At 43.9% G+C, this 27,498-nt stretch overlaps 1 protein-coding gene and 1 pseudogene across 1 annotated transcript in view; one reads left to right on the forward strand and one right to left on the reverse strand.

The window, feature by feature from the left end:
* Positions 1–1,505: 1,505 nt before the first annotated feature.
* On the reverse strand, positions 1,506–1,602 carry LOC117801646 (annotated as a pseudogene).
* A 2,952-nt stretch (positions 1,603–4,554) lies between these two features.
* Positions 4,555–27,498, forward strand: part of SH3TC2 (SH3 domain and tetratricopeptide repeats 2) — a 57,559-nt gene continuing 34,615 nt past the window's right edge. The window contains exons 1-7 of the mRNA XM_011223562.2: positions 4,555–4,726; positions 15,248–15,346; positions 19,023–19,150; positions 22,296–22,401; positions 23,853–23,996; positions 25,051–25,252; positions 26,003–26,076. Coding sequence (XP_011221864.1) covers positions 4,675–4,726; positions 15,248–15,346; positions 19,023–19,150; positions 22,296–22,401; positions 23,853–23,996; positions 25,051–25,252; positions 26,003–26,076 — 805 coding nt within the window. The 5' untranslated portion in view covers positions 4,555–4,674. The remainder of the gene's footprint in view (positions 4,727–15,247; positions 15,347–19,022; positions 19,151–22,295; positions 22,402–23,852; positions 23,997–25,050; positions 25,253–26,002; positions 26,077–27,498) is intronic.

Consider the following 27,498-nt stretch of genomic DNA (forward strand, 5'->3'; position numbering starts at 1 on the left):
CCCAAGGTCACCCAATGAAAGTGATCAATGAAAACACCTAGAAAAGAGACACACCTTTCCTTTTGCTTGAAACCGATTTACTAAATCACAAAAGCCAAATACCATAGTGATGAAAATAGTTAAGCTTGAAATTTCATTTTTCTTTCTTAAGTAAACTGCTTGCAAAACTCATGTCTGTTGAAAACATTGGCCGGTCGAGAAGTAAGGAGAGAAATGCCGCCCCGGGTGGCTAGGCTGGATGTTTTTGCCTGAGGTAATGAAAGGAATCTTCCTGATTATCTAAGGACAGGCAGACCTAGTTTTACTTGGATGCATTTCCTTGTAAGCTTTCTGATTGGAATGGAGATTTTGTCTCTGTCATGGCTGATAGTCACATTCTGCTCACCAGGGATGTCCCTTCTCCCTCAGCGTCTGGACACATGGACAATATGCCAAAGACTAGTATAACAGTGATCACACACACACATGTGCGAGATTTGCACAAGTAAAAAACCAACACCTATCAACACCTTTTAAATCCTCACAATCATTTTGTGAGGTAGAACTTTCTTTGTGATTTCGATGTGACTATTATTATCATTGTTATTTGCAAAGGAGAGACTATACCATAAACAGCATACAACTTGGAAACGGCAGAGCCAGGATTTGAACTTTGGTCTTTTGACCACAAATCTCATGCCCAAACTGACCTCTGAGAGGTAAAAACACAGCAGGGTGGAGTTTCCTGGGGCTGTCCTAACAAACTGCCCAAACTGGGGGGCTTCAAACAACAGAAATATATCGTCTCATAGTTCTGGGAGCTGGAAGTCCCAAATGAAGGTGTCTGCATGACTCCGCACCCTCTGGAACCTGCAGGGAGAAGCGTCCCTTGCCTCTTCCTGAGTTCTGGTGGTTTACTGGCAATCCCAGGCAATTCTTGGCTCGTGGATGCATAACGCGACTCCCCTCATTGTTGCCGGGGTTTCTGCTTCGTGTTTATGTCTTCATAGGGTGTTCTTTTTATAAGGACACCAGTCATATTGGATTAGGGGCCCTCCCTACTCCAGTATGAACCCAACTTAAATAATTATATCTACAACAATCCTATTCTCAAATAAGGTCACATTCTGAGGTACTGGGGGTTAAGTGTTCAAAACACCTTTTTTGGAGGGGACAGAATTCCACCCATGACATAGTCTTGCAGTTTTTCCCTTGAATTATCATTTCCCAACTAGATATCCCCAACTTGGGATATCTTATTATCCCAACTAGATTGTGAATTTCCCAAGAAAAAAATTCAGTTTTACATCTGAAGGGTCCAGCTGGTTGCTCTTGGGCTGGATTGGGCCTACAGGCATGTTGGTCTGCTCTGAAGTATTGGCCTACACAGTGCTTTGGAAGATTTTCTGAATTAGTCTGTGAGCATTAATTTTTTAATTCTTATTTTTCTTATTGAAGTATAATTAACATACAGCATTATATTAGTTTTCGGTGACCAACATAACGATTCAATTCTATACGATGCTCAAAATGGCGGATGCTTCACGAATTTGCACGTCATCCTTGCACAGAGGCTATGCTAATCTCTGTATCGTTCCAATTTTATTTTATTTTATTTTTTATTCTTTTTTTATTATTATGATATGTTAGTCATCATACAGTACATCATTAGCTTTTGATGTAGTGTTCCATGATTCATTGTTTGCATATCACAATTTAACTATATGTGCTGCTGAAGCGAGCCTAGTTTGTGACCATTAAAAAGTTTGGGAACTTGACGTGAAAATCTTGATGTGTGGTTTCCATGACAAACCAGGATGTCTGGCTATTTACCACAGGAACATGGCTCCCTAGTCCTCGTTGCCTGAAGCCTAGCAGGGGCTTCTTAGGTGGGGCAGTGCCCTCCTTGTGGCACAGATATATTTATACCCTATTGATTCTGCTCCTCTGGAGAACCTTGATTAATATACTCTTCATTCAGAAATATTTCTAACACCTAAGCCCCTCTGATGACCTCCATTGCCGTCACCTTGTTGCAGGCCATCATTATCTTTTTTCTGGATATTACAGTTTCTGCATACCTGGAATCCCAGCTACAGCCTATTTTTCTTTTGTCTTTTTTTTTTTCCAAGAATTATTTATCTTAGAGAGAGAGAGAGCATGCACGAGTGAGCAGCAGGGGGAGGGGCAGAGGGAGAGAGAGAGAGAGAATCTCCAGCAGATTCCCCGCTGAGCATGGAGCCCAACACGTGGTGGCTCGATCCCAGGACCTGATATCATGACTGGAGCTGAAATCAAGAGTTGGTCACTCAACCACTGAGCCACCCAGTTGCCTCCATCCTATTTTTCAAGGAACAGCCAGGGTGACCCTTTAAAGTCCTAAGTCCATCACGAGACTCCTCTATTTAGTATCCTCCATTGTCTCCCATCCCACTCACAGTAGAAGCTGAAGTCCTTAGATGGCCTTCAAGGTCCTATGCAATCTGGCCTCCAGTGGCGTTCTCTAACCTCATCTCTATACGCTGCCCTGCCTCATGGACTCCAACCACACATGCTTTTCCTTCCATTTGCCACCCATGGTCCAGCCTCAGGGCCTTTGCACCTGCTGCTCTCCTTGCCTGGAAAGCCCTTTGTTCAGGCTAATTCATCTGAGTTACCCATATGCAAGATAGATTCTTGCATCTCAAGAGAAGCAACAACTTTATCCGGAATGGACTTGCCAAAATGTGTGTCTCAGCCAACTGCTGAGACATCAGCAGGGTGTCATCTGGGACAGACGGGCTTCCTTTGGCTGGTCTCGGTCATTTGCAATTTCGGATCTCTGTCGCTGAACCTCTGTAAGAAAGGTGTGCAGGCTAGTCAAGGAGAAGGGATTACTCTAAGCATTTGTCATCATGTGCAAGTTAAACATGGCTTCTCTTCACTGTCTGATTCTCACATATCTCCCAAAATTTTGAGTGACTACTTTCTAAAGAAACTCTTGCTCTTTTATCTTAAGTCCAAGAAAACATCCTAAAACAGTGGTGAGGCACACTTTGGTGAGGGAAAAGTCATGGGACATTATGGGAGTGGATTCTTTAGACAGATGTGCCCAGAGGAAACATCCCCCATGGGATCGGAGAGACCCTATCCCCCCCGCCCTGCCCTAGCCCTCCTCTCCTGGGTCTTCCAGAGTGGTCAGCAAGCTCTGAGGGTTCATATCAGATGATCTCATTGTTTTTCACTGTGGCATGGAAAGATCTCATAGATCGGAAGCTGGAAGCTCCTGAGCTGTGGAATCAATTAGACCCGGCCCTAGTCCTGAATCTGACATTCGTAGCTAGTGGGGCTTTGGACAAGTTATACGCCCCCCTTCACACATTTTTTCACTTACACAGTAGAGCTGATAGGGCCTCCATCATGGGGCTGTTACGGGATTTAAAGGAAGTCATGTATGGTGAGTGCCTGGCCCGTGGCAAATGCTCGGTGACTGGGAGTCAAGATGAGTCAGCATTGAAACTGAAGCCAGACTCTGTCACCTGAAGCTGAGCTGGTGTGTGCAGGGGACACTCGTGACCACTCCAGGGGCACTGACCCCGGGCTATCCTTCACATTGTCACCCCAGTGCTCCTCCCAGAATATATACATGGCCAGGCCACCTCCGTCCCTAAAATGCTTGTGAGCCTGACGTCCAGCCCAGCTTGCACATAGCCTGCAAGACAGCGGTTAGGACTCTGCCTGCTCTCGGCCGCCCCTCCTCCCTCTTCGGTTCACTCACCACTGAACTTTGCTCTAGGCATTAAGAAAATCATAAGTAATCAGTGATCCTTAAGCTTGGTTGTTAAATCACAGTCCTGTCTCTGCCCAATCTTGTGGACATTCAACCATATTTACTCTGCCTCCTTTGGAAGATGTCACCGGGAGGTTTCTGTACGGTGTCTACTGCATTCTCTGGCTCCGCTCCTTGTCCAAAACGGAAAAAGAAGGCTGGTCTGGGGAGACCAGGTTTTTGTGCATACTCGTAGCCTTCCCAAACTTGGTCTCCATCCTCTCATCCCTAAGGTGCTGGGCTCCATCAGGCGATTTCCCACACTCCTTCTGACCAAAGCTTTAGGACCAGGGGCTGGGGCTCTGCACTCTCAGCAGCGAGGACTTGGCTCGCGGTGCTGCTGGGGCCCAGGTGAGATGCTGCGCCCACAGCTCCAGCTTCAGCCCCAGAGCCGAGGGAGGGGTTGGCAGAGGGAGGCTGGGTGGGGTTGGCTTTCTCATTGGCAGGCAAGTCAGTGTGGGCCAAGTCAGTCCGGGGAAAACAAGAACAGCAGCCTTGATTCCTGGGATGCTCTCTGCCCTCCTCCCCCACCCAGGCCTCCCCCACAGGAACCTAACTGTGTATCTCAGTCCTAGAATGTGAGGAACGTGCCACAGCCTGATAGGCCTGAAGCAATCTGCAGACAGGCAGGGAGGAGTGCTGCTCCCCAGGCAGGGCCTGACAGTGTAAGGACTCTGGGTCCTGAGGGCTGGGCTGCCCCTCCCCTCCTCCCTGGGCCTCCTGCTGCAGCCGGATCTCAAAGGCTGCATTGTGCATTGAGTGGGGTTTTGGTCCCTAGTGTGCCAGGGAGGAGGCGGGAGGAGGGACACCGTCAGAAGGCTGTCCCCTCCCAGTGCTCTTCTGGCTGGTGTTCCTAGGGGCCTTGGCCTGGGGAGAATAATGCACACATGGGTGGCTGCTTCTGCATTCCCGGGGAGCCGAGTCTGTCCTGGGGCCCAGGTGAGTCTCCTGGGGGGCCTTGGCCTGTGGCTTCACTGAGGTAGTCGGTCCAGTGAAGACTCTGGGATCTGCTGGGTTGGGAATGCCGCTTTTCCAAAGATGGGGAGATGGCTGTGCTTTCTGGCCCCCTCTCCTCCTTCCCTCATTCTGTATTTGTCATTCTGGCTTTGTGAAAAGGGAGTAGACCCTGGGAAACTTCTACTTTTCCAGAGGAGAGAGACTTTGAGCTCACTCTGTGAGGAGCCAGCGCTGCTCTTGGCTGCCACTCACAGGGTGTGACTGGCCCCTTCCGTCTTTTCTTCCCAGGATTCCCTAGGTCAGGAAAGAACCTCAGGCAGTGAGTGCCTCTGGGGCCCATGGGTGGTCATAAATTTGGCCTCAGTCACTCAACCCTATTTTTATCAGGGTTGCTGTCACTAGAGAAAAAAAAACAATTTCCTGCCTCCTACCTATTATGGTGTGATTTTGTGTGTGTGTGTGTGTGTGTGTGTGTGTGTGTGTGTGTGTGTATGTCAACTTGAGGCCATGGAGAGTTGTTGCCCTTAGAAATTGTCAAGTCATCTGAGACTTGATATCAGGTGGCCCATCATCCCAGTTTCCCTGGGCCCGAAGACTTTCTCAGGATACAGTCAGTGCTAAAACCAGAAGAGTCCCAGGCAACCAGGGTGGTTAGTCTCCCTAATGCAAGCTCCTTGCTTCTTTTCAGAGCAGGACCAAGGTGGGGCCCCACCATCTTGAGTAGGGCATTTATCAGGGTGTGGCAGCTTTGTGGGAAGGTGGCAGAGTCAGGGAGGACTTGCTTGGGAGATAGAGCACCATGTCAAGGAATCACTCCTAACCCTCGTTAGGATTCCATGTCTGGAGTTCCATGCGGTTCCTTGGAAGGGGAACCCAGGAGAACCCCTAGCCAAGGGAAACAGGTTCACAGATGATGCCCTTGGCACAAAAGGCACTATGAAAACATTTTGCATCTCCAGATTTCTAAGATTTAGAAACTTTTCAGACCCTTTCCCTGAATCCTGTTGCCATTGTATGCCACGGGAGCAGACACTGAATGGAGTGTGGGGGAACATGAGGGATCCCTGGTCTGCCAGCCAGGGACCTGGGTTCTAGGTCCGGCTCAGTCTACCCTCACTTGGGCAGGCATCATCCTGGTGAATCATCTGGTCTTTGAGGCCAAAGCATCTGGTTTGATCTTGGTTCTCTGACTTGACTTGGGCAATTTACTTAGTCTCTCTGTTTCAGTTCCGTCATCCGTAGATTTGTGATATAATTATGCATTCCTCATGGAGTTGTGGTAGGGATTAAGTCTACGTGTGAAACACTTAAAACGACCTGGCACACAGTGAATTAAGTACGAGAAATGTCAGCCATATTAATTACATTTCTATGACCCTAGCATATCAAGCTCTCTCTTTAGGCCTTTGTTTGCTCATCTGTAAGATGAGGGACTGTAGGCTTGGCCTGCAGACGTGCCTTAGGGAGCTCGGCTCCTGCTCTTTGACCCCTAGCTGCAGCTGGAGCACTCTGCTTCTGTCTGACATCCTGTCCTCAGCCCACGATTTCATGTACAAGAGTTCTGTGGCTCCAAACCAACCAGCCAACCAACCAACACTGAAGAAAGCATCCTCAGAGTTCTTATGACATTATCATACAATGATTTTATTGTTTCACCTGATTTGGGGCATCGATAAATGGTTGGCATCCTGAATCCACTATTTCTCCGAGTCAACTTGCCATTTCCATTATAGAGGCTTTTCATTCCATTTCCCCAAACTGTTTTCTGTGCTTGTCGGGGGCCTTTCCCTAGGGAGGATGGTACAGATGTTGAAGGTCTGAGGATTGTTGATATAAACATCCCCTGTTAGGCTCCCCTATTTATCCTAGAGAAATGGAACAAAGTATGAGACATATCCTGGAGTGACTCCATAGTTCTGTGACTTTGGGCAAATCTCTTATATTCTTCAAACCTCAGTTTTCCTGCCTGTAAACTGGATCCAGTGGTACTATCTATCACATGGTGTTTTGGGAGAGGATGACATCAGATAATTCATCTCATGGATTTAGCACAGGGTCTGGCTTCTGCTAACCCCTCAGTAATTGCGGGCTGTTTTGTTGTTCACTAGTAAAGACTGTTCCCACAACCCTTCTCCCTAATTCCTGGCTCCACTGTGCTCCTGTTTCTGCCTGCTTCTGCCATTACAACTGTTTCAAGGGGAGTCAACAGGGAGGACCAGCAGTCCTCAGGGGTAAGGGAGGCAGGAAAGGAGAAGGCTCTTGGTAGCACTGAGCGCTGGACAGATGCCTAGCTGGCTTGCCGCAGTGTCACACAATGATGAATGTTGGCTCTGGCCACCGCAGGTCACCTGCGTTCTCACACATGGGCTCTGCCTGGAGCATCTGTTCCCTGAAATGTTTTTCATTTGCTCACATAAATCTCCCCATTGAGCATGGTGAGAGGTGCTGGTTCTGGTCAATTGCCGTCATGTCTGTCTTCCTAGACCCTTGGCGATTCTTTCCACTGTTTAATAAATTATAGTTGCTCACGGAGGATTGCAGAGTAAGCCATGTCAACGGTCATCCACCTAAAAGCTTCTAGCACTGCCCTGTTATGATCAACACTTTCTTAAAGAAATTTGGCAGACTTACACTCTTAAACAGGGGATATGAGAGAGAACATTTGCCTATATTGATCGCTGGTGTTTTTAACTTTCAACATTTTTGGTAAATGTGAATCATGAGTATAATAATAGGAAATTGAGGGAGAATCCTGGCAATAGTGAATGATGCCTCATATTTGAACTTTAGAAAGTTTGTGAGGCATTTTGAACTTAATGATAATAGAGAATTTCAGAACAATAAACCCACCATCCAGCTCTAGCATATTTCTACATTCTACCATATTTGCTTCAGAATATCTTTATGTCATTCCCTTACTTAAAAAAAAAATAAAACATTGCAGATGCAAGGAGGGTCCCCTGGTCGTTCTCCCCAGTCTCATTTCTCTCCCTCCCTTCCTCCCCAGCATTAATCACTTTCATGGATTCAGTGATTTTGTACTTTTATGGCATGTCCGTGTGCTCATAATCATTGCAAAGAATTTTTTCTGAAGATTTCAATACTGAAGCAAAATGGTATTGTTATGCAACTTGCTTTTCTCCTTTCCTTCTACATGATGATCAGAGATACGTCCGTGTAGGTAGATAGAGCTGTGGCTGTGATTTAACATCTGTCCTAACAAGGACAGTGTATGTTTACATCTTAAAACCTGCTGGTGGTGTGACTATCAGGTCAAAGAAGGAGAAAAAACACGCAGATGGAGAAAAAAAGCATGCAGGGAAACACCTCTTCAAGTTTTCTTCTTAAAGTTGAGCTGGAAGGTAGGAGCAAGGAGAGACTGAGAGCGGAGAGCTGACATCCAGCAAGTTTCTGCAAGAGAGATGTTTCCAGGTTAGAGACTTCAGACTTCAGAGTTCTGAGGTCGGGTTAATGTTGTGGTGGCAGCACGGTCTGCCCCCCGGGGATCTGGATGCCCTCTGACTCTGTTGCAAACTTGCTATGTGACCTTGGTAGAATCACTACTCCTTTGTTTCTTTGCAGTAAAATGAGGAGTAGAACAAAATGATCTCTTAAATCACTTCTATCTATTCATTTTCTATAATTATTGCCTCTTCCTTATTTTTATCCTTAATATTCAATACGTCAAGATGCTTTCTCTTTTCCAACTTTATTTTTTTTTTATTTTTTTTTAAATTTTATTTTATTATATTATGTTTATCACCATACAGTACATCCCCAGATTCCGATGTAAAGTTTGATGCTTCATTAGTTGCGGATAACACCCAGTGCACCATGCAATACGTGCCCTCCTTACTACCCATCACCAGTCTATCCCCTTCCCCCACCCCCTCCCCTCTGAAGTCTTCAGTTTGTTTCTCATAGTCCATAGTCTCTCATGTTTCATTCCCCCTTCTGATTACCCCCCTTTTCTTTATCCCTTTCTTCCCCTACCGATCCTCCTAGTTCTTATGTTCCATAGATGAGAGAAATCATATGATAATTGTCTTTCTCTGCTTGACTTATTTCACTTAGCATTATCTCCTCCAGTGCCGTCCATGTTGCAGCAAATGTTGAGAATTCGTTCTTTCTGATAGCTGAGTAATATTCCATTGTATATATGGACCACAGCTTCTTAATCCAGTCATCTGTTGAAGGGCATCTCGGCTCCTTCCATGATTTGGCTATTGTGGACAATGCAGCTATGAACATTGGGGTGCATATGGCCCTTCTCTTTACTACGTCTGTATCTTTGGGGTAAACACCCAGTAGTGCAATGGCTGGGTCATAGGGTAGTTCAATTTTTAACTTTTTAAGGGACCTCCACACTGTTTTCCAGAGTGGCTGTACCAACTTGCATTCCCACCAACAATGTAGGAGGGATCCCCTTTCTCCACATCCTCTCCAACAATTGTTGTTTCTTGCCTTGTCTATCTTTGCCATTCTAACTGGCGTAAGGTGGTATCTCAGTGTGGTTTTGATTTGAATTTCCCTGATGGCTAATGATTTTGAACATTTTTTCATGTGTCTGTTAGCCATTTGTATGTCTTCATTGGAAAAGTGTCTGTTCATATCTTCTGCCCATTTTATGATTTGTTTATTTGTTTCTCGTGTATTGAGTTTGAGAAGTTCTTTGTAGATCTTGGATACCAGTCCTTTATCTGTGGTGTCCTTTGCAAAATATATTCTCCCATTCCGTGGGCTGTCTCTTAGTTTTTTTGACTGTTTCCTTGGCTGTGCAGAAGCTCTTTAAAATACCACGTCATTCACGATACTTCCTCACTTCTCATGTGCCAGAATCACAGTGCACAGTCTCACACTTACGCTCCTGGATTGCCATGCAGCTTTTTAGCTGGCTGCCCTGCCTCTTGTCTTTTCTTCTCCCTTGTCCTTCTTGTCCCACCTCAGCGAGAATTTCCATTTTATTATGCCACTCCCATGCTCGAGCATGCTTCATGGCTCCCTATTGCTTGCTGTATATATTCTTAATTCCTCTGCTTGCCTTAAAATGCTGTCCTTATCCTGACTCTACCATATTTATCAATTTTAGCCCCATGATCACTGACCTCTCTGGTACATACACACTGGCTTCTGCTGTCTTATGTGTATGCAAAGTTCATTCCCCCTTATCTTGCTGATCTCTTTGCCAGTAATTTTGCTCCCCTCCCCCACCGCCCCACATACGGCTACCAAGAAAGTGAAGGAAGCCACAGACTCAGGGATAATACCTGAAAACCACATATCTGATACTTGTATCTAGAACATCAAAACAAACAAACAAACAACAAAAACATCCTGGGACACCTGGGTGGCTCAGTTGGTTAAAAGTCTGCCTTCGGCTCAGATCATGATCCCAGAGTCCTGGGATCGAGTGCGGCATTGGGCTCCTTGCTCAGTGGGGAGCCTGCTTCTCCCTCTGCCTGCTGCTCCCCCTGCTTGTGCTCTCTGACAAATAAATAAATAAATAAATAAAATCTTAGTATGACTCAATAATGAGAAGGTAAATAAGCTAATTAAACGGAGCAAAATGTTTGTAAAGACACTTTCATTCAGAAAATATACGTATGGCAAATAAGCACATGCAAAATATGTTCGACGTCATTAGTTACTAAGGAAATGTCAATTGACTCAAGGGGATGAAACTGCACACCTATAGAATGGCTAAAATTAAAAAGCCTGATACTATCCAAGGTTGATGAGGATGTGGAGCAAGCAGAACTCTCTTACATTGCTGATGGGAATGCAAAACAGGATAGCCGCTTTGGAAAGTAGTTTGGCAGTTTTTAAATAAATCTCAATGTTTTTTTGATTAGTAGCTTTTTGTCACCCATAATAATAATAATAATAATAATAATAAAAATGAAACTTGCTTATACCAAAAGTAATTTATTGATTCATAAATGAAAAGTCCAGGGATTGTTTGCTTTAGCTATGGCTGGATCAAGATATTCAAATGATGTTATTAGAAAGTTGTCTTTCCTAAACTCCTGACCTTTTATTGGGTTGGCCTCACCCTCGGGCAAGCCTTCACCCTGCGGTAGTCCCCACAGTTCCAGGCTGTCATAGTCACAGCTCCAAGTGCAATGGAAAGAAATCTCTTCCTGCAGAGTGCTGATGAGGGTTCTAAGACTGATTTCCATGGGCTTAACCTTGGTTCTGTGGCCATGGCATGACATAGCAAGATTGGTTTATGCTTGAGTCAGTGTCCACTTTTGGAGCTAGGGATGGAGTCAGCCCCATCTGAACCACCTGGTTTACACGGCTCATCTGGCCAATGAAGCAGCTCAGGGTTGAGTCGGGGACTGTCTAACTACAGTCTTTGTTATTAGCCACTTCTCCACCTGCCTTCAATGTTAGAAAACAAATGTATGTCTATTACAGAATATTTGGAAAGTAGACAAAAGTAGACAAGAAGATGATGAAAAATGACTCAGCACTTAGCCACTATGGACCTTCTGGTCTATTTTCTTTCAGTCATTAAAAAAATCATACATCTTTTTTTTAAACATACTTCATTCTATATAATAGCTTTTCATTGCCTTGATTTGTCTCTCTGGTCCTTTATTTATTTATTTTTTTAAGGCCCAGGTAAGTCTTCATATTCCTTCAGTTGAAATACAATCCATGTGCAAAAGAGTTCTGTAAACTATGAATCCCTGTGCAACCATTAACTGTCCTTCTGATTAGACAGCTCACCCAAATTCTCCAGATTCCTTATTGTGTCTCTAGTGGCAGCCCTCTGGCTCATGGTTCCCAGACAGCTGGCACATTGGTTCTCTCTACTCCAGAGATTCTCACACTTCAGAGTGTGAGAGAAAGCCTCAAGATGCTAACTGAAAATGCACATCTGCAGACTTTACCCCCAGATATTCAGAAGTGAAGTATGTAGAGAAAGTAGAGAATATGCACAAAATGCTATATGTACCGCTTGGTGAATTGTCGCAGGATGAATGTATCCATGTCTACAGCTTCCTGGGGTTGTCATTCATTTATTCTCATTGCTGTACTGTACTTAGTTATATATACTACCACTGACTTGTCCATTCTTGTGTAGATGGCCATTCGGGTTGTTGCCAGTTTTTGGGTGTGTTATATACTGCTGCTGTGAATATTTTAGTAGACGTATTTTGGTGAACACATGTATGTTTTCTTTTGAGTATATGCCTAGGGCTGGAATTGCAGAGTCTTACTGCAGGCATATATTCAGCTTGAACCGCTATGTCAAACAGTTTTTCCAAAATAAAAATTTTCCAGGCTTATTCTCGTACTTGTCATATATATGATGGGAGTTCCAGTTGCTTTGTAACATTAGGAACACTTGGCTTTATCTGTCTTTTTATTTTAGCCAGTCTGTGTAGTGGTGTCCCACTGTGGCTTTAATTTTCATGTCCCTGATAAGCTTAGAAACTTTTCTTTAATTTATTGGCCTTTTGGATATTGCCTTTGGTTAAGTGCTTATTCACACCTTTTGTCCATTTTTCTAGTGGTTGCCTACCTGTCCCTGAAAGATGCATAACATTCTTTATGTATTCTGGATTTGAATTCTTTGCATTCTATACATTCTTTATATTCTACTCCATCATTTACCTTTCAGTCTCTTAATTGCATCTTTTGATTAACAAAGGTTCCTAGTTTTATCTGTTATTTTTTTTTTTTTTTTGTGGGTAGTACTTTCTCATCCTGTTTAGGAAATACCTGGCTACTTAAGTCATGCAGATATTCTTCTCTATTTTTCTTTTTTTTTTTTTTTTAAGATTTTATTTATTTATTTGTCAGAGAGAGAGAGAGCGCGCCAGCACAGGCAGGCAGAGGGGCAGAGGCAGAGGGAGAAGCAGACTCCCCATTGGGTAGGGAACCCAATGTGGGACTTGATCCCAGGACCCTGGGATCATGACCTGAGCTGAAGGCAGATGCTTCATGCACTGAGCCACCTAGGCGCCCCTCTTCTCTATTTTTCTACACGTTGCTTTGGACAGACGACTTTATGAAAACCAGCACCTAGGTGACTCTGATGCAGACAGTTTACAAATTACATCCTGTGAAACATTACAATTTTCTGCTCTAAACCTCACACATCTTTTCAGAGCTTTGTGCCTTACCTTCTCTCCCAAAGCAGGGCGGCCATGAACTGCCTTCTTCAAGCTGGGCTTACCTGGTGGGCACTCACCATCCTTAGGCTGTTGTTTCTTTCCATGCAGTGTTGCGATAGGGACGCACTCTCAAGCCTTGCGGGGGCTAGATGTGGATGAGTAAGTCTGACCGTGTGCAGACTGAACAAATGCCCGCAGAGGGGCAGCAAATGCTTGGCTCCAGCTGACTGTGGCCACATGAGAGTGAGGGCCCCGAACTACAGATCTTTCCATTTTCAAAGTGAAGCCAAGCTTCACTGGGTTATGTAAAATATCCCAATTTCTGAGTGATGTCAAGCAATTCAAATTCGAACTTTAAAAATTCACTGTGTGGGGAAAAGAAAAAAGAATAACGAAAAAGAACAAAAAAAAAAAAAAGAAAAAGAAAAATGATGTTTGTGGGTTTGTGATGGCCTCTGGTCCCTAGCCTATAAGTTTTCAAACTGTTGCAGAGTAGGGAAGCAGGCGGCCACTCCAAGTGTGATCCTGGGACCAGCAGGAACATCCTCTAGGAGCACATTAGATACGCAGAACCCTAGGCTTTCAACCTATGGAGGCAGAATCTAAATTTTATCAATATCTTCAGCCCTTTTATACACACATGAAAGTTTGAGAAGCACCGGTCTAGAAGTATGGTTTCCAACACTGGCTCAGATTAGAATCATTTAGGGAACTTAAAAGAATTTCTATGGCTGGGTTCCACTATGAACCACGTAAATCAGCATTTCTGGAGATGTGGCCTAGGCACTGCTATTTTTAAAAAGCAATCTGAGTGATTCAAATAGGCATTCAGAGTTGAGAACCACTAACGTAGATCAATCTGTCATTTGTGAGTGGGAAGAGTGAGACCTCAGAAAACGGAGGGATGAAAGGTCTTACCCAAGGTCATTAACTAATGTATGAGAGAATCTGATTTGTGCTCAACCTCTTATCTCATGATTCCCAAGCCAGTGCCTTTTTGCTACAGTTACCTTTGGCTCCTGGGGGCAGAACTACAAAATGATCCTGTTCAACTATAGCTCATTACTGCCGGCTTTCCAGTTAAGCTGCTTTCAACACTGAACCTCTAACAAGACTGACTGGATGAGGAGCTGTGAGCTGATGGGCCCCCCTTCTACCTTTTCAAACCCAAACCCATTTCATTCTCCCTATACATCACCCCAAAAAGTGCTAACCACTCCTGCTCTGGAGAAATGGAAGGTCCTCCACGTGGATGTCAAAATCTCGCTGTGTAGGCATGCAGCAGGGAGTGGAGGCACGAACCCCTGGCGGCCATGTGAGGATTTGGGGTCCGCACTCATCAGCAATGAGTCGATGGTGTGTGATGGCTGGTCCCTTATTCCTCTTGAGCTGTATCAGTAGAAGAACAGGTCCGCAGTACAAAATGCGTAGGTCTGCTTGACTCTGATCTAACAGAATTTTACAATCAAAAAGACTGGCAGAAATGAGGGACTTGCAAATAGTGTTTGAGCCAAGATTCCTAACACTTCTTTCCAGGCCCAGGCAGTGCTTATAATATTCTGACCCCACGGCGTAGTCCTTGAACAGTCTCATGGTCAAAGCAACAGAGTAGCCAAAAGTAACGTGTTATGGACTTGAGTTCTCTTGTGTTTTGGGGACCACGAGGGAGGCCCACATTTCATAGTGTTGCTTGTGAAATTTCCTTCTCTTCTTTTATATCCACTGCCTTATGCTTTACAGCTGTACTCTCTTCTCTTTTCAACTCTCTGCCATCAAAATAACCTCCTCCCTCACCCTAGCCTGTGCCGCGATCTTCTTTCTTCTCCTTTTCACTCCAATTCTACAGTGGCAAAGACAGGAACATTTTGGACATCTGAGGAGACATTCCATACAGGACTCTAGTGGGCAAACTGGGGACCATCGATATATTTCAAGTCCATTACAAGCATGCCCTGCCACCTCCCTAATGATGCCGCCCTCCCTGGCTCTGCTCCAGCACTTCCGTCACTCACCATTGACCTTAAACCTTGTTGCAGTCAGATCTGTCATGACCTTGCAGGTTCAACATATACTGAGCCTTTCCAGTGTCCTCAGCCGTGGGACTCAGTCTGACCTGTAGGTGGGAATCTGTTTTATTTATTTATTTTAAATAAAACAGGGACACGCGGGCTACTGCAGAATTGAAATAGCAGGTCTGATAGGTCTTTAGTAACAGTTGAGCACTAAAAAATTATAAGGCAATGGTGATAGTAGGGGGCATTCTTCCATGCCACCTGCCCTGGAGAAAAACTGTCACTTGATGAAGACTTGCAGCCCATGTTTATAACTTGCTTCCACTCACATAAATAATGATCTTTCATTTGATCTCCTCCAGGTAAAGAAACTCCTTCCAAGGATCCAACCATATCGAGTGAGTTTATAGCCTCATCTGAAGACAAGGAAAAATGTTTCCTGACACAGAATATGATTCCAGGTATCTAAACCCCAAAGAAAAGCCCTATTTTTTTAAAAAAATATTTTCCATGTGGAATAACACAGTAACCTCCTTATCTCTCCCATCTGCAGGATCCCTTCCTTTTATTCTTTCTAGGTGCCACCACCAAAAGCATCTTTTTTTTTTTTAAGATTTTATTTATTTATTTGACATGGTGTGGGGGGCGGGGAAGAGAGTGCACAAGCAGGGGGAGCAGCAAGCAGAGAGAGAAGCAGGTTCCCCACTGAGCAAGGAGCCTGAGGTGGGGCTTGATCCCAGAGTCCTGGAATCAATACCTGAGCCGAAGGCAGCTGCTTAACCAACTGAGTCACCCAGGTGCCCCCCAAATGCATCTCTGTAGGCATGATCTTGACTATGGTATTCACTTGCTCACAAATCTTACAAAGCTCTCCATTGCTTGCAAGATTAAGTTAAGGCTTCTCAGGAAGACACTCAAAGCTCTTCACAATCCGGCACATATTAGGAGCTCCACACATGTTTGCTTTACTAAAAAAGGTATATCATCAATGAAATTTTAAGGTGCTGGAGGGCAGGGGTAATTTTTTGGAAGACTTATGTATTTATTCTACATGGTATCTAAAAGAGTTATTTATACATAGCTGGTGCTCAGGAAATGTTTGGTAAGTAAATACGCAAATCGTTGAATAAATACGTGGAGGTCCCATTCGTGTTCTATATACAGTACCTTACACATGGCAGGTTCTCAATACACACTTGCTAAATAAATGCCTAAGTGAATAAAGGGTTGAATATGTGGGGCGAGATGGCCTGAGCAGAAGAGTACCTGTGTGAATCTTCCAGAAGCAGAACAAGATTTTGAAATTAATATGAAGGAAACGTTATTCTCAAGACTCATCTGTCGTAAGGGTCCCGGTAAGAGATCTCAATGGAGCCGGTGGGGAGCTGGCCACAGAGGGTGCTGAACCTTGGGCTGAACCTTGTGCCAGGAGCTCTGAGCATCAACCCGCACAAGACGCAACATCCGTCGTGTAGTAACAGGGCCCATTTGGGGGGACAAATAGTGTGCCAAGCAGGTGCTAAGTGATTGCCTCTTGTTCTCACATGCTCACCTCCAGGAGGTGCTACCAAACTCCCCATTTCAAGGGTGGCAGAATCTCAGAGAGAAAGGCAACCTCCCCACTGCCACATAGCTAGTCTGTGATGAGACAGGGGTTCAAACCCCTGTCCTTGTTCACAGCCATGCCGCTTCGTTGTCCCTCCAAACACGGACCTCTCTCGGGCAGACAGACGATAGACTTGTGAAAAAGATTTACCTTAAGAATGTTTTGAAGGACATAAACCAGGTAAATGGATGGTGTTTACATGTCATACCAGGTTCTTCCTTTTTTTCCCATTTTCAAATTCGCTCACACTGCTGGGTTGGCCATGAGAAAAACCTTGCCCTTTCTTGTTCTTGAGTCAATCCGCTTCTTTGTCTGTTAGCTTGGGCTGTCCTTGACAAAAGGTGACTTGCCACCCATTGTACGCAGAAGGCAGTGTAGTCAGCATTTTGCCTTATCAGAGCACAAAGGCCAGTGAACAAAGGAGGGGCTGAACTTGTCTGTTAGCGTTTTCCACCGTGATGCTGTTTCTAGGAAAGTCACTGAGTGAGAAGGGGACATTCCACCCTCCAATCTCTCTCCTTTATGGGGAAGAGTAGCGGACAGAATCAATCAGATACATTAGCATGATTAAACAACCGGTTTTCAGAAGGACTTAAAAAAAAAATGACAAAGTGTAGTTTGCACTAACGCTGGAGTGAACTTGATTTATTCCCCTGTCGGTCATGCTGAGGGCACCGTAGGATCCCACAGTGGGCCCAGACAGGAGGCTCTCAGGGGCAGCTCTTACCTGCTGAGATCTCAAAGGCAGTTTGCTTTTTAAACCCAGATCTTTTGAGTGACAGATCCATGGATTCATATGCCGGGCAAGGAGATCCACACTGAAGGGGCTGTCATTCATTGGGGGCTATTGTGAGAGATTCCAGAAGGGAGTTTGGATCAGGCTTTGGAAGGACAGGAGAGATGGCTTTGGTGAAAAGGAGTCACAGCATCAGTCAGAGTCAAGGTCGATTACAGGTGTGATAAGATGAGGGCAGAGGGAGCAGTAATTGATGCAGCGTGGGGGTGGGGAGCTTCTGAGAGTCCACAGCTAATGCTTAATATGTTAATCGAATATTTATTATGTAGGAGGCACTGAATTAAAAGCTTTATATGCATAATCTCATTTGTAAGCCTCTTAAAAGCCCTATGAAATAGGTACTTGGCCAGTCTTTTTGCTAATGAGAAAAGTCAAGTGTAGAGGGATAATTAACTGTTCAGCATGGCACAGTGAGTGAGGGCAGAGCCAAGCCTTGAGCCCAGGTCCGTGTGACTCCGCCTCCCTGGGTTTCGCCTCCTCATAGAGGTCAGGGTGCTGATCGGTGAGGCTACCAGACAGAAGGCTGGATCGGACTGCTGAAGATGGGGGGCTTGGATGAGGTTAGAGCACAGGCCAGGGAGGAACAGAGTGGAAAAAACATCCACCCGCAGCTCACACCCATGCCAGGTCAGTTGGGTATGTCCTGTTGGAGCTGGTCGGCAGCCACAGCATTTTCAGGACTTCTAGGTTAAAGATGGGCCTTTTAAATGTAGGAATCCAGGTTGCCTTGTGTTACCCGGGGCCAGCATGAGAGGGGTTGTCTTTAATGGGCTCAGGGATTTGCAAAGTCCCTGGCAAGTTAGGGCTAGAAGAGAGACCTCCATGATTATCTAGTCCAATGCCTTTTTGGTTCATTGTGTTTGATAATTATTAACAAGGTTGCTACTTATTGTCTAAAGAAGATGTGGCAAAGTGCAGTTATAAGATGAACCTCCTCAAGGTGACCTTTCTAACAACACTATCCAAAAGCATAGCCCTGCCCCTTGCAAGTGCTCCGTCACACTGTCTGTTAACCTGATTACATTGCTTTCCTAGCACTTTTCTCCATCCGAAATTATTATGTTCATAGAATTGGTTACTTGGAGAGAATACAAGCTCCATGAGAATAGGGACCACGTCTATTTTGTTTCCTGCTGTATTCCAGTCACTGAAACAGCTTCTGCTCACAGTATTGGTTGAATAAATGTGCATTTCGAAGAAATTAAAGATAGACTTTAATACATTAAGCAACTACCCTGGCAAACATTAATAAATTCATTATTAGAAACAGTTTAGAGAAAATGTATGGTGTATACATAATGCATACAGTATAGAATATCTATTACATATCATAAATCTGACATATAAATGATTTCCATATATATGGATGAATTAGTATTTGTTCAAAACTTTCACAAATCATCCACAGGAAGAATTATATGTCTAGCTGTTCTTGTTGGTACTATCACTTCAGTGCCAGGCAGCCTAGGACATACCTTGTTCAAAGCAGAAATAACAACAGCAACTGCTGGGATTCTGGAACACTCCCAGGCTTCAGCCTTTTCTTTCTTTCTTTTTTTTCCCTTGGGGGACATTTTAAAAGAAGTGCTCTGGGGATTACTTGTAATTCCTAGTTAATAAGGACACCAATTTAAGGTTTAGGTGTGGGAAACACTGGGGTTCGTCTAGTTCTTTCTTCCCTTTTACTGCGTTTCCAGCCTGACCTGATTGCATTTCTCTCTCTGTTCTCTTTAAGATCTGACGCTCTCTTTCAGTGTGAAGAGCCGCTCCCGGAGGTGTGTAAACGGCCTCCTGCAGGAAGCGGCCAGGAGGCGGCTGTGGGCGCTGGAGAATGAGGACCAGGAGGTGCGTGCCCTGTTTCAGGTGAGCTGGGGTGACCAGGTGCAATTCCGAGCCCGCCTTGTGTATGGGCCCCTTCAAGTCTCGCCAGCACCTAGGACAGCGCCAGGAACAAAGTAGGCCCTCAAAAAAACCCAGCTGATCAAGGAAAGAATGAATGAAAAAGTTCACATTTGCTGCTCAGCAAAAATAGGCACAACTCAGAAGGGGGCAATCTCTGGGGTTGCAGAGTCAGAGACAACGGTTTCAAATCAGCTGTTTGACCTTCTACAAGTGACTCTCCTGGGTAGGATGGGAATTATTATGGTATCTACCTCATGAAATATACCTTTTAAAAAAATGTGGTAAGTCGGAATTTTGTTGTTTTTTCATTGTGATAAAATATATGTAACACAAATTTTCAAGGTTAATTATTTTCAGTGTACAACTCAGTGGCATCAATTGAACTCACATTGTTAAGCACCCATCACCACTATCCGTTCCAGAACTTTTTCATGATCCCAAACTGAAACTCTGTATTGACTAAACCATAACCCCCCTCTTTCCCCTTCCCTCACCACTGGTAACCATTAAGTATACTTTTTTTTTGAAGTACCAAAATTGCCAGTCAAAAATTTATAACTATAAATTTTAGAATGAGAGGAGAAAAAGGCAATAAAGTAAATATACCAGTTCCTTCTCTTTCGTAGGGGGTAGCTAGTATCTTTAGTTGTTAAACCAAGGAAGAAGGGTATGACCAAATTATTTACAGTTTAGGAGGGACTTTAAAAAAAAATAACTTATCCACTTATTTGACAGAGAGAGAGAGCACAAGCAGGAGGAGCGGCAGGCAGAGGGAGAGGGAGAAGCAGGCTCCCTGCTGATCCGGGAGCCTGACGCGGGACTTGATCCCAGGACCCAGGCTGAAGGCAGATGCCTAACCGCCTGAGCCACCCAGGTGTCCCCTAGGAGGGACTTACAAAGAGAACCAAAGTTGGAAATGGTTAAAAGTTGTTGCAACTAGAGGCGGGAGAAAAAGAATATTACTTCATGTAATAAACTAATATGTTCTAGTTATTTTTATGGTCTCTGAATTAATTTGATACAAGTTAAAAAGGGAAACATGTTCTATTAATCTGTCATGTAAAAAAAAAAAAAAAGACTGGTTTGTTGGGAGGGGCCCGTGAGTCAGTATCTGCAGAGAGCTTGGCACTTTGCTTGGGTGGTGGCATGAGCTCCCTAAATAGCAGATAAATTATAAATAGTAGGGTTTTTTTTTTAATTTCCAGAATTCAGAAACTTGCAGGCATGAGCTACTAACTGGCACCATAGTTTTTTAAAATTTGAGTCACTTTTGGCGTGGGCAAGAGCTGGGTTTGGTTGAGCCAGGTGGTCTGCTAGGCTGAGGTTGAGCCGGGCCAGCTTGTGTGCCCGAGCGGAGACCTGGAGTCGGCTGGATCTAGGCTCCAGTCAGGGGAGGCCACTGCCTACACACAGGTGACCTGGGGCAAATTGCTTAACCCGTCCGTGCCTGGGCCTCCTTGGCTATAACACGTGGATCATGTTATTTTCTATTAAAGCTGAGATGCCATTTGATTATAAAATGCAGCAATATTTTATAGACCTCGAAGAAAGGGAAGTAAATGCTGCCAGTTAAGTATGATGCCATGCTTCCTTATCTTTAATTTCAGAAATGATTGAATGTGATAAAAGTGCATCTTAGAATGGATTAAGTAGTGTAATTGTATTCTTTGCATAGGGTTCTTGTGAGTAAAATGAGGCATTGTTCATAGATTGGTGAATTTCCTAGAAATCAATTTGGTGACAATTGATGTCACCAAATCAATTTGGTGACAATTGATGAATTTCCTAGAAATCAATTTTTATCTGAAACCCCTTCCCTGATCAACAGGATCTGGGGACTCCTGGGGCCTAGTAGGAGAGAACCCCAGAATTCTGGCTTTTCTCACCTGGGGGCTCTTCCTCTCTTCCTTCCTCTCTGTCTACCCTCTTCTTTCCACAGGCTTCCCCCAGAACAGCGTTCCAGGGGTTGATCTTTGATGGCAGGACCTGGCCTGGGGGAGGAAGGATGTTTTGACCGTCACTCATTATAGTCAACTCTAGAAGCTTGGACAAGCAACAGAGAAAAATTTTAGGGGAAAACCAAGTCTGTACAGTAGGTCAGGCCTATTTTCTCAGGTATTAAAAAAAAGGGAGTGGGGGAGCATGCAAACTGACAGAGCCCAACCTTTCTGGAGGGCAGCTTGGCTCCTGCATTTTAGGATTGAAAATGTGAATATCTGCATTCCCAACTGCACTTCTCAGAATCACTTGGGTCAAAACAAAGATGTGTACAAAGATTTAGCCATAGGATGTTTATCCCAGCACTGTTTAGGATGGTAAAAAAAATGAAAACAACTTAATCATCTAACCATAAGGAAATGCTAAGAATTTTGCTAATGTAACAATGGCATATGTAACCACTAAAGATAATGTAAATTGTTTAATGATGTGGGAGATGGTTCACAAAATATTGTTTTGTTTCAAAAGATTACAGAACAATTTATGTAATGTGATTCTATTTATATAAAAATAGTTACATCAAAACCCGTGATGGGAAAAAGGATTCAAAGTAAAGACATTGAAGTGTTAACACACATGAGCTCTAGGAGGAGGGATTGTGGATGATTTTTGGTTTTGGGTAATTTGCTTTTTCTGTTTGTCAGCTTTATAAAAATAATCATTAGACATAGATTCACAATCAAACTTGCTTTCAATGCGCCTTCTCTTATTTATCCTTCACCTTCCCCCATACTCCTTTTTTTTTTTTTGACACAAAAGGTAGCATTCTTTGCACACAGTCCTGCATCCTGGCTCCTTTCTGTTGCAGCTGTTTCTCCATCTAGCAGTGTATATTTGGGGACTGCATCAGTGCACAAAGAATTTCCTCATTCTGTTTTATGGCTGCATAATATCATAATAGCCCATTGCATGGATGAATCAGAATTCACTTTAACCAGTCTCCTATCGATGGACATTTAGGTTATTTCCTTTTTTTTCTTTTTCTTTTTTTGTGATGTAAAAAAAACAGTTCCACAATCAAGAAATTCATATGAAGAATTTTGCACTTCTCTGAGGTTGTTAACAGGATGCGGTCATCCCAGACTGACACACTATTCTCTTTACCCAGGACCTCTCAGCCAGGTTGGTGGGTATCCAGTCCCAGAAGGCTCAGTTCCTCATCACCTTCAAGACCATGGAGGAAATCTGGAAGTTTTCTACCTACTTGAACTTAGGTAGGACGTGGAGCAGGCGGGTAGAGGACAACTTACGTCCTGGTTCAGTCAATTTGTAGGGCTTGATATTAGGGAATTGGTCGGGGTCTGGTAATTAAAAAGAGGTAGAGTCCTGACATGGATGGTTAACTTTTGAAATACCACAACCTGCCTGGAACTAAATCTAAAGCAAATATTTGCTATTACTCTCAAATGCTATGCGCAACATTACTTTGTTTTCAGCGAGAGACTACTTTCTTAGATCATCAATCCATTGGTAAACGTTCTCGATGATCACTAAATTTGAAGGACTGGGAGAGATGCAGGTTGATGGTTAAAAAAAAAAAAAAAGGAACCAGTCTTGAGTCAGATCAAAGTAGCCGCTCAAAATAGTAAAGTTGTGGCTATTTTAGCCTATGTTTTTGGAAAAGAGTCAAAGAAAGAGACGGGGGAGTTATCTGCTAAAGGGGACTCAGATTGCAGGGTTTTCTAGGAAGTGACCTTGTGTAGGGGTGGAGGGTCAAGATGGCTCTTGGCCAGAAGGCAGAACTTCTCGTGTGGTTATGTTGATTTCCTGCCCGCCACACTGCCTCTCCTTCCACGATCAGTTAGAGACCCATCTTTAATTCTAAGTGTGCTCCATGGACTGGCAGCACCGGCATCACGTGGAGCTTGTTAGAAAAGTAGAATCCCAGGCCCCATCCCAGATCTACTGAACCAGCATCTGTATTTTAATAAGATCCCCAGGTGATTGTGTGCACCTTAAAGTGCAAGAAGCACAATGCTAGAGAACACACGAGGCCCAAATAGGCACACCAAAGCCAGAATGGAAAGAAACAGGTTTTTGCATCTTAGGAAAGAGAAAGTCTCAAAAGAAGCAAAATTTTAACACAAATAATTCACATTCGTAGGCACGTTTGAAATACTACCCATCATTGCAACTTGCTTAGTCTCTAGTCTGGTTTTAACAAGGGAGAGCATGCTGGGCATGAATGATGGAGAGAGTCCGAGAAGGGATGGTGAAGTAAATCCAGACTCCTTTGTGGGTCATGGACAACCCTCCAGCCACTGCATCATCAGGGGTACAGGAATTTTAACCTCAAGTCAGGAAAACTTTAAGAGGGGACCAGGATTCCAAATTAGAATCTTGGAAATTCCTCTATGGACGTATGAGAAAAAGGTAACTGGGTTTGGTCATTTCATTATGCATTTATGGAGACCCATAATGTGTTGAAAAGAGTAAATATCATTTACAAATGACTTGTATTTCCCAACGGATGCTGAGAAGAATCAGTTCACTCTAGAAATTTTCTAACTACCTCTCTACGCTCTTCTGATTCCAGTTAAATGGGGTCAGGTTGGGGATGAAGGTCTGGGAGGGAAGTTCAGAAAGGAGCTTTCTCACCCCTTTCTGTGCTCAGCTAATGGTGGAAATCATGTTGTTCAGGAATCATGTTGGCTTGACCTCCTAGGCTATGTATCTGCATGTCTGGAACATCTCCTCTTTGACCACAAGTACTGGCTCAACTGCAGATTGGTGGAAGATACAGAGATCCAAGTGTCAGTGGATGAGAAACACCTGGAAACAATATACCTGGGACTCCTGATACAGGAAGGTGAGCATGGGAGCAGGGTGGGATGGGTTTTTATCTGGATATTTATTATCAGAGTCCCTGAAATAATTAGGATACAAAGGGAGGCAAAAAAATTTTTTTTCGAAGGTGAGAATATTCATAAATGAACCCACCTGTTACAATATTACTCCAAACATCTCTCTCAGTACTATGCTGGTGTCACATGAACAGCTATGCTTGTCAGTCTCATGGATTGTCTGATGAGAGAACCCCTTGGGGAGTTTTTAGAAGATGCCCATTCCAGGGCTCCACCCGGGCCAATTAAATCTCCAGAGGTAGGGGCCACGTTTTGGTATTTTTTGAAAGTTGCCCAGGCAATTCTAACGTGCATCCAAGAGTAAGAAGCACTTTTTAAAATATATGATATAATTTGATTGTGAAATAAAATTGCAAATCTTGCAAAACCTGCAAGATTTCCTGAGATGGAAGAAGATGGTGTTGGGGAACTTCTTGGAGCACAAGCCAATCTGTTTACAAGGAAGGGTCCGATCAGGGCTATAACCAACCGGTAACAACCAATGACATCAAAGGCACCTTGAAAGAGCCAGATTTGCATAGAATATTTAACAAAAGGATTCTGTTTATGATTGTGTTGCACAAATCAGAATTGAAGGAAAGAATTTCCTACTGTGCTACTATAAAATCTAGTTGGAGAAATTATATTCACCCACATCAACTTAATCTATTCTTTGTTTGGTCCTAAGATTAAGCAGAAGGTTCCAATTGTAACTGAAGTTCCGTTAAATAAATTTTTGTTTCATTTTTTTTTCAAGGTCAAGTCCCAATTAAACCTTATTCTCACAAACTATTCTGAGCTTATGGTGTCTAATTTAAGTGAATTCCCTCCCAGTGGCCTTTTTCTCCTGGTATAGTTTTTCTGGGATCACAAAGATTTTCTGTGGGCCCTCTCCCTTGGTTGTGTCCTTTTCTCCCAGGAAGAAAAGTAGCTGGGCTTCTGGTTAGAAATGTTACATTGTGTGATAATCCCTTTTCACTTACTGCTACTCCTTGGAGGGGCTTCTCTCATTCTCTACAGGCCACTTCTTCTGCAGAGCCCTGTGCTCCGTGTCTCAGCCAGCTGAGAAGGAAGGGGAATATTTGACGCTTTGTAAGAAGGAGTTAGTCTCTGTGAAGACAGTTGAAGGCGAATCCGAGTGGGAGGGCGTGTCCTTGGTGACGGGTCAGCGGGGCCTGGTGCCCCTGTCAGCTCTGGAACCTCTGCCACTCCCTTTCCACCAGTGAGTAGCCAACTGCATCTTGGGAGTGGGTCCCAGAGCAGACTGAGGTCTCTTCCAAACAGAGTAGACAGGCTTGCAATATGGGACAGGCCAGGGAAGGAACAAAATCTCGCTGTTTTTTTTTTTTTCGTCTTTTGTTATTATTTTTTTAAAGTCAAAATTTGCACAATTTGGTGAAATCAGAGACAACTCCAAATTTCAGATGGACATTGTACCTAAGAGGAAACCTGCCTGGTCTTCAAATGCAGTGTTTCTCCATATGGGGACTGGGGACAACTTGTATCAGAATCACCCGGGGATTTACTACAAGTTCAGCCCGCCTGGCCATCCTCTGACTCTTTTGGGATTCAATTCAAGAACTGGCATTTTCTATAAGCTCCCCTTGAATATAAGGGGATGTATTCCATACTGAAGTTTGAGAACGTGGGCCTGAAGGTTTTGTCAACTCGAACTTCCAGAGTGACAATACACGTGATCCCAGGCTGTGTTGGCTCTGGCAGAGAATGGAAAGTTAGTTATTTAACTGCCAAACTAATTTAGAGCCAGAAAACATCCTAGGCTTGTTGAACTCTCCTTTTCACAGCACCTGATACTTATAAGTTCTCAGTAAATGTTTGCCATCGTTATAATAGGAGTCCTAACCATGATACTTACGACCATTGCCACTGTTGTTATTTTAATGAACTATTCTGCTGGCTAGTGTCATTTTTTTGAAATCTGTGTTTGCAAATGCTGTGTTTCCATTGGCAGATGGTTCCTAAAGAATTATCCAGGAAGCTGTGGCCTTTGCAGGAAGAGGGATTGGACAGGCTCCTATCAGATCGGTATGGCTGAGTTGAAGACAGTATTGTCAGGAGGATAATACTGCCCTGCCTCCTAATTTTATCTGCAAGTTTGGAGTCAGTTGATGTGAATTCTTGCCTAACCTCTGTTGCTGGCTGGCCGTGGAGAAGCCAGTTGCTGTCTAGAACATGGGTTTCTTGCTTGTGAGATGAGAGGTCTCAATCCAAGGCTGTTGGTACAATGCTCACAGTGACAGACAGAACACACAGATGCATGAGGGCCTGGGTGGAAGATGTTAGCAAATGGAAATGGTGGGGACCATGGGGATTTCATGATATATCAGGTGAATAAAAAGCCCAGTGTGGGTCACATGTGGTCTGCAGGCTGCCTGTTTTCAATCTCGGGTCAAAACATTTTCAATTTCCCTTAAACTTTTGTGAAATTGGCCTTGAATTTAGGAAAAATAAGAATGCCTGGCACATGGTGGATATACTCAGTAAATATTTGTTGAATAAATAAATGAAATATATATACATATAATGGAGTGTACTATATAACCATGCATGTATTTTAGAGAATCTGTGTACACACACATGTCTCTGTAAGTACATATGTATCTACTGGAAACGACCTTTAATGTTTTCTAGTATCTAGAACATATATTCCTTTCATCTTCATCCTTAGAGCCCCTCCCACCACCAACCTGCCTAGCCCAAATGCAATTTTGTAAGCTGTGAGCCCAAATAACACTTTCTGAAAAAGAAATAGAGGGAGGGGCACCTCGGTGGTTCAGTCGGTTGAGCGTCTGACTCTTGATTTTGGCTCAGGTCATGGTCTCAGGGTCCTGAGATGGAGGCTTGTGTTGGGCTCTGCGCTCAGCCAGGAGCCTGCTTGAGATTCTCTCTCCCTCTGCCTCTGTCCCTCCCCCTGCTCACACCCTGTCTGTCTCTCTCTCTGTCTCTCTAAAATAAATAAATAGATCTTTAAAAAAAAAAGAAATGGAGGGAATTATGGAACCCAGATATTAGATCTAATCAGTTAACTGACCGTAAACAAGATTTTTGGCTATCCGAGGCAGTGTAAGCTTTCCTTGGAATAAAGACCACAGGGCTATGAAGTTTGTTCTTGGTTCGAATTCTGGCTCCACACCTTATAACCAGCGTGACCTTAGCCAATTCGTGAGCTCTCACTGTGCTGCAAGTTTCTCATGAGTAAAATGTTACCGTAAAACTGACTTCGAATGCCACAAAAAATCGATTAAATGACATCTGAAAATCACTCAGTACAGCTTTTTCACACTGCAAGTGTTTAACACACTATAGATCCTATTAGCCCACAAAGTGGTGGGAATTTCTGCTCTTGAGGACGCGATCAATAGAAACTTGATCGAAAATGTTGGGGGAAAGAAGAAAGCCAGTAGCTGTAGCAGAAAAGCTAAAGCGAACATGGAAACCAAGACACAT

The sequence above is a fragment of the Ailuropoda melanoleuca genome, chromosome 3, assembly GCF_002007445.2.
Source record: "Ailuropoda melanoleuca isolate Jingjing chromosome 3, ASM200744v2, whole genome shotgun sequence".
NCBI lineage: Eukaryota > Metazoa > Chordata > Mammalia > Carnivora > Ursidae > Ailuropoda > Ailuropoda melanoleuca.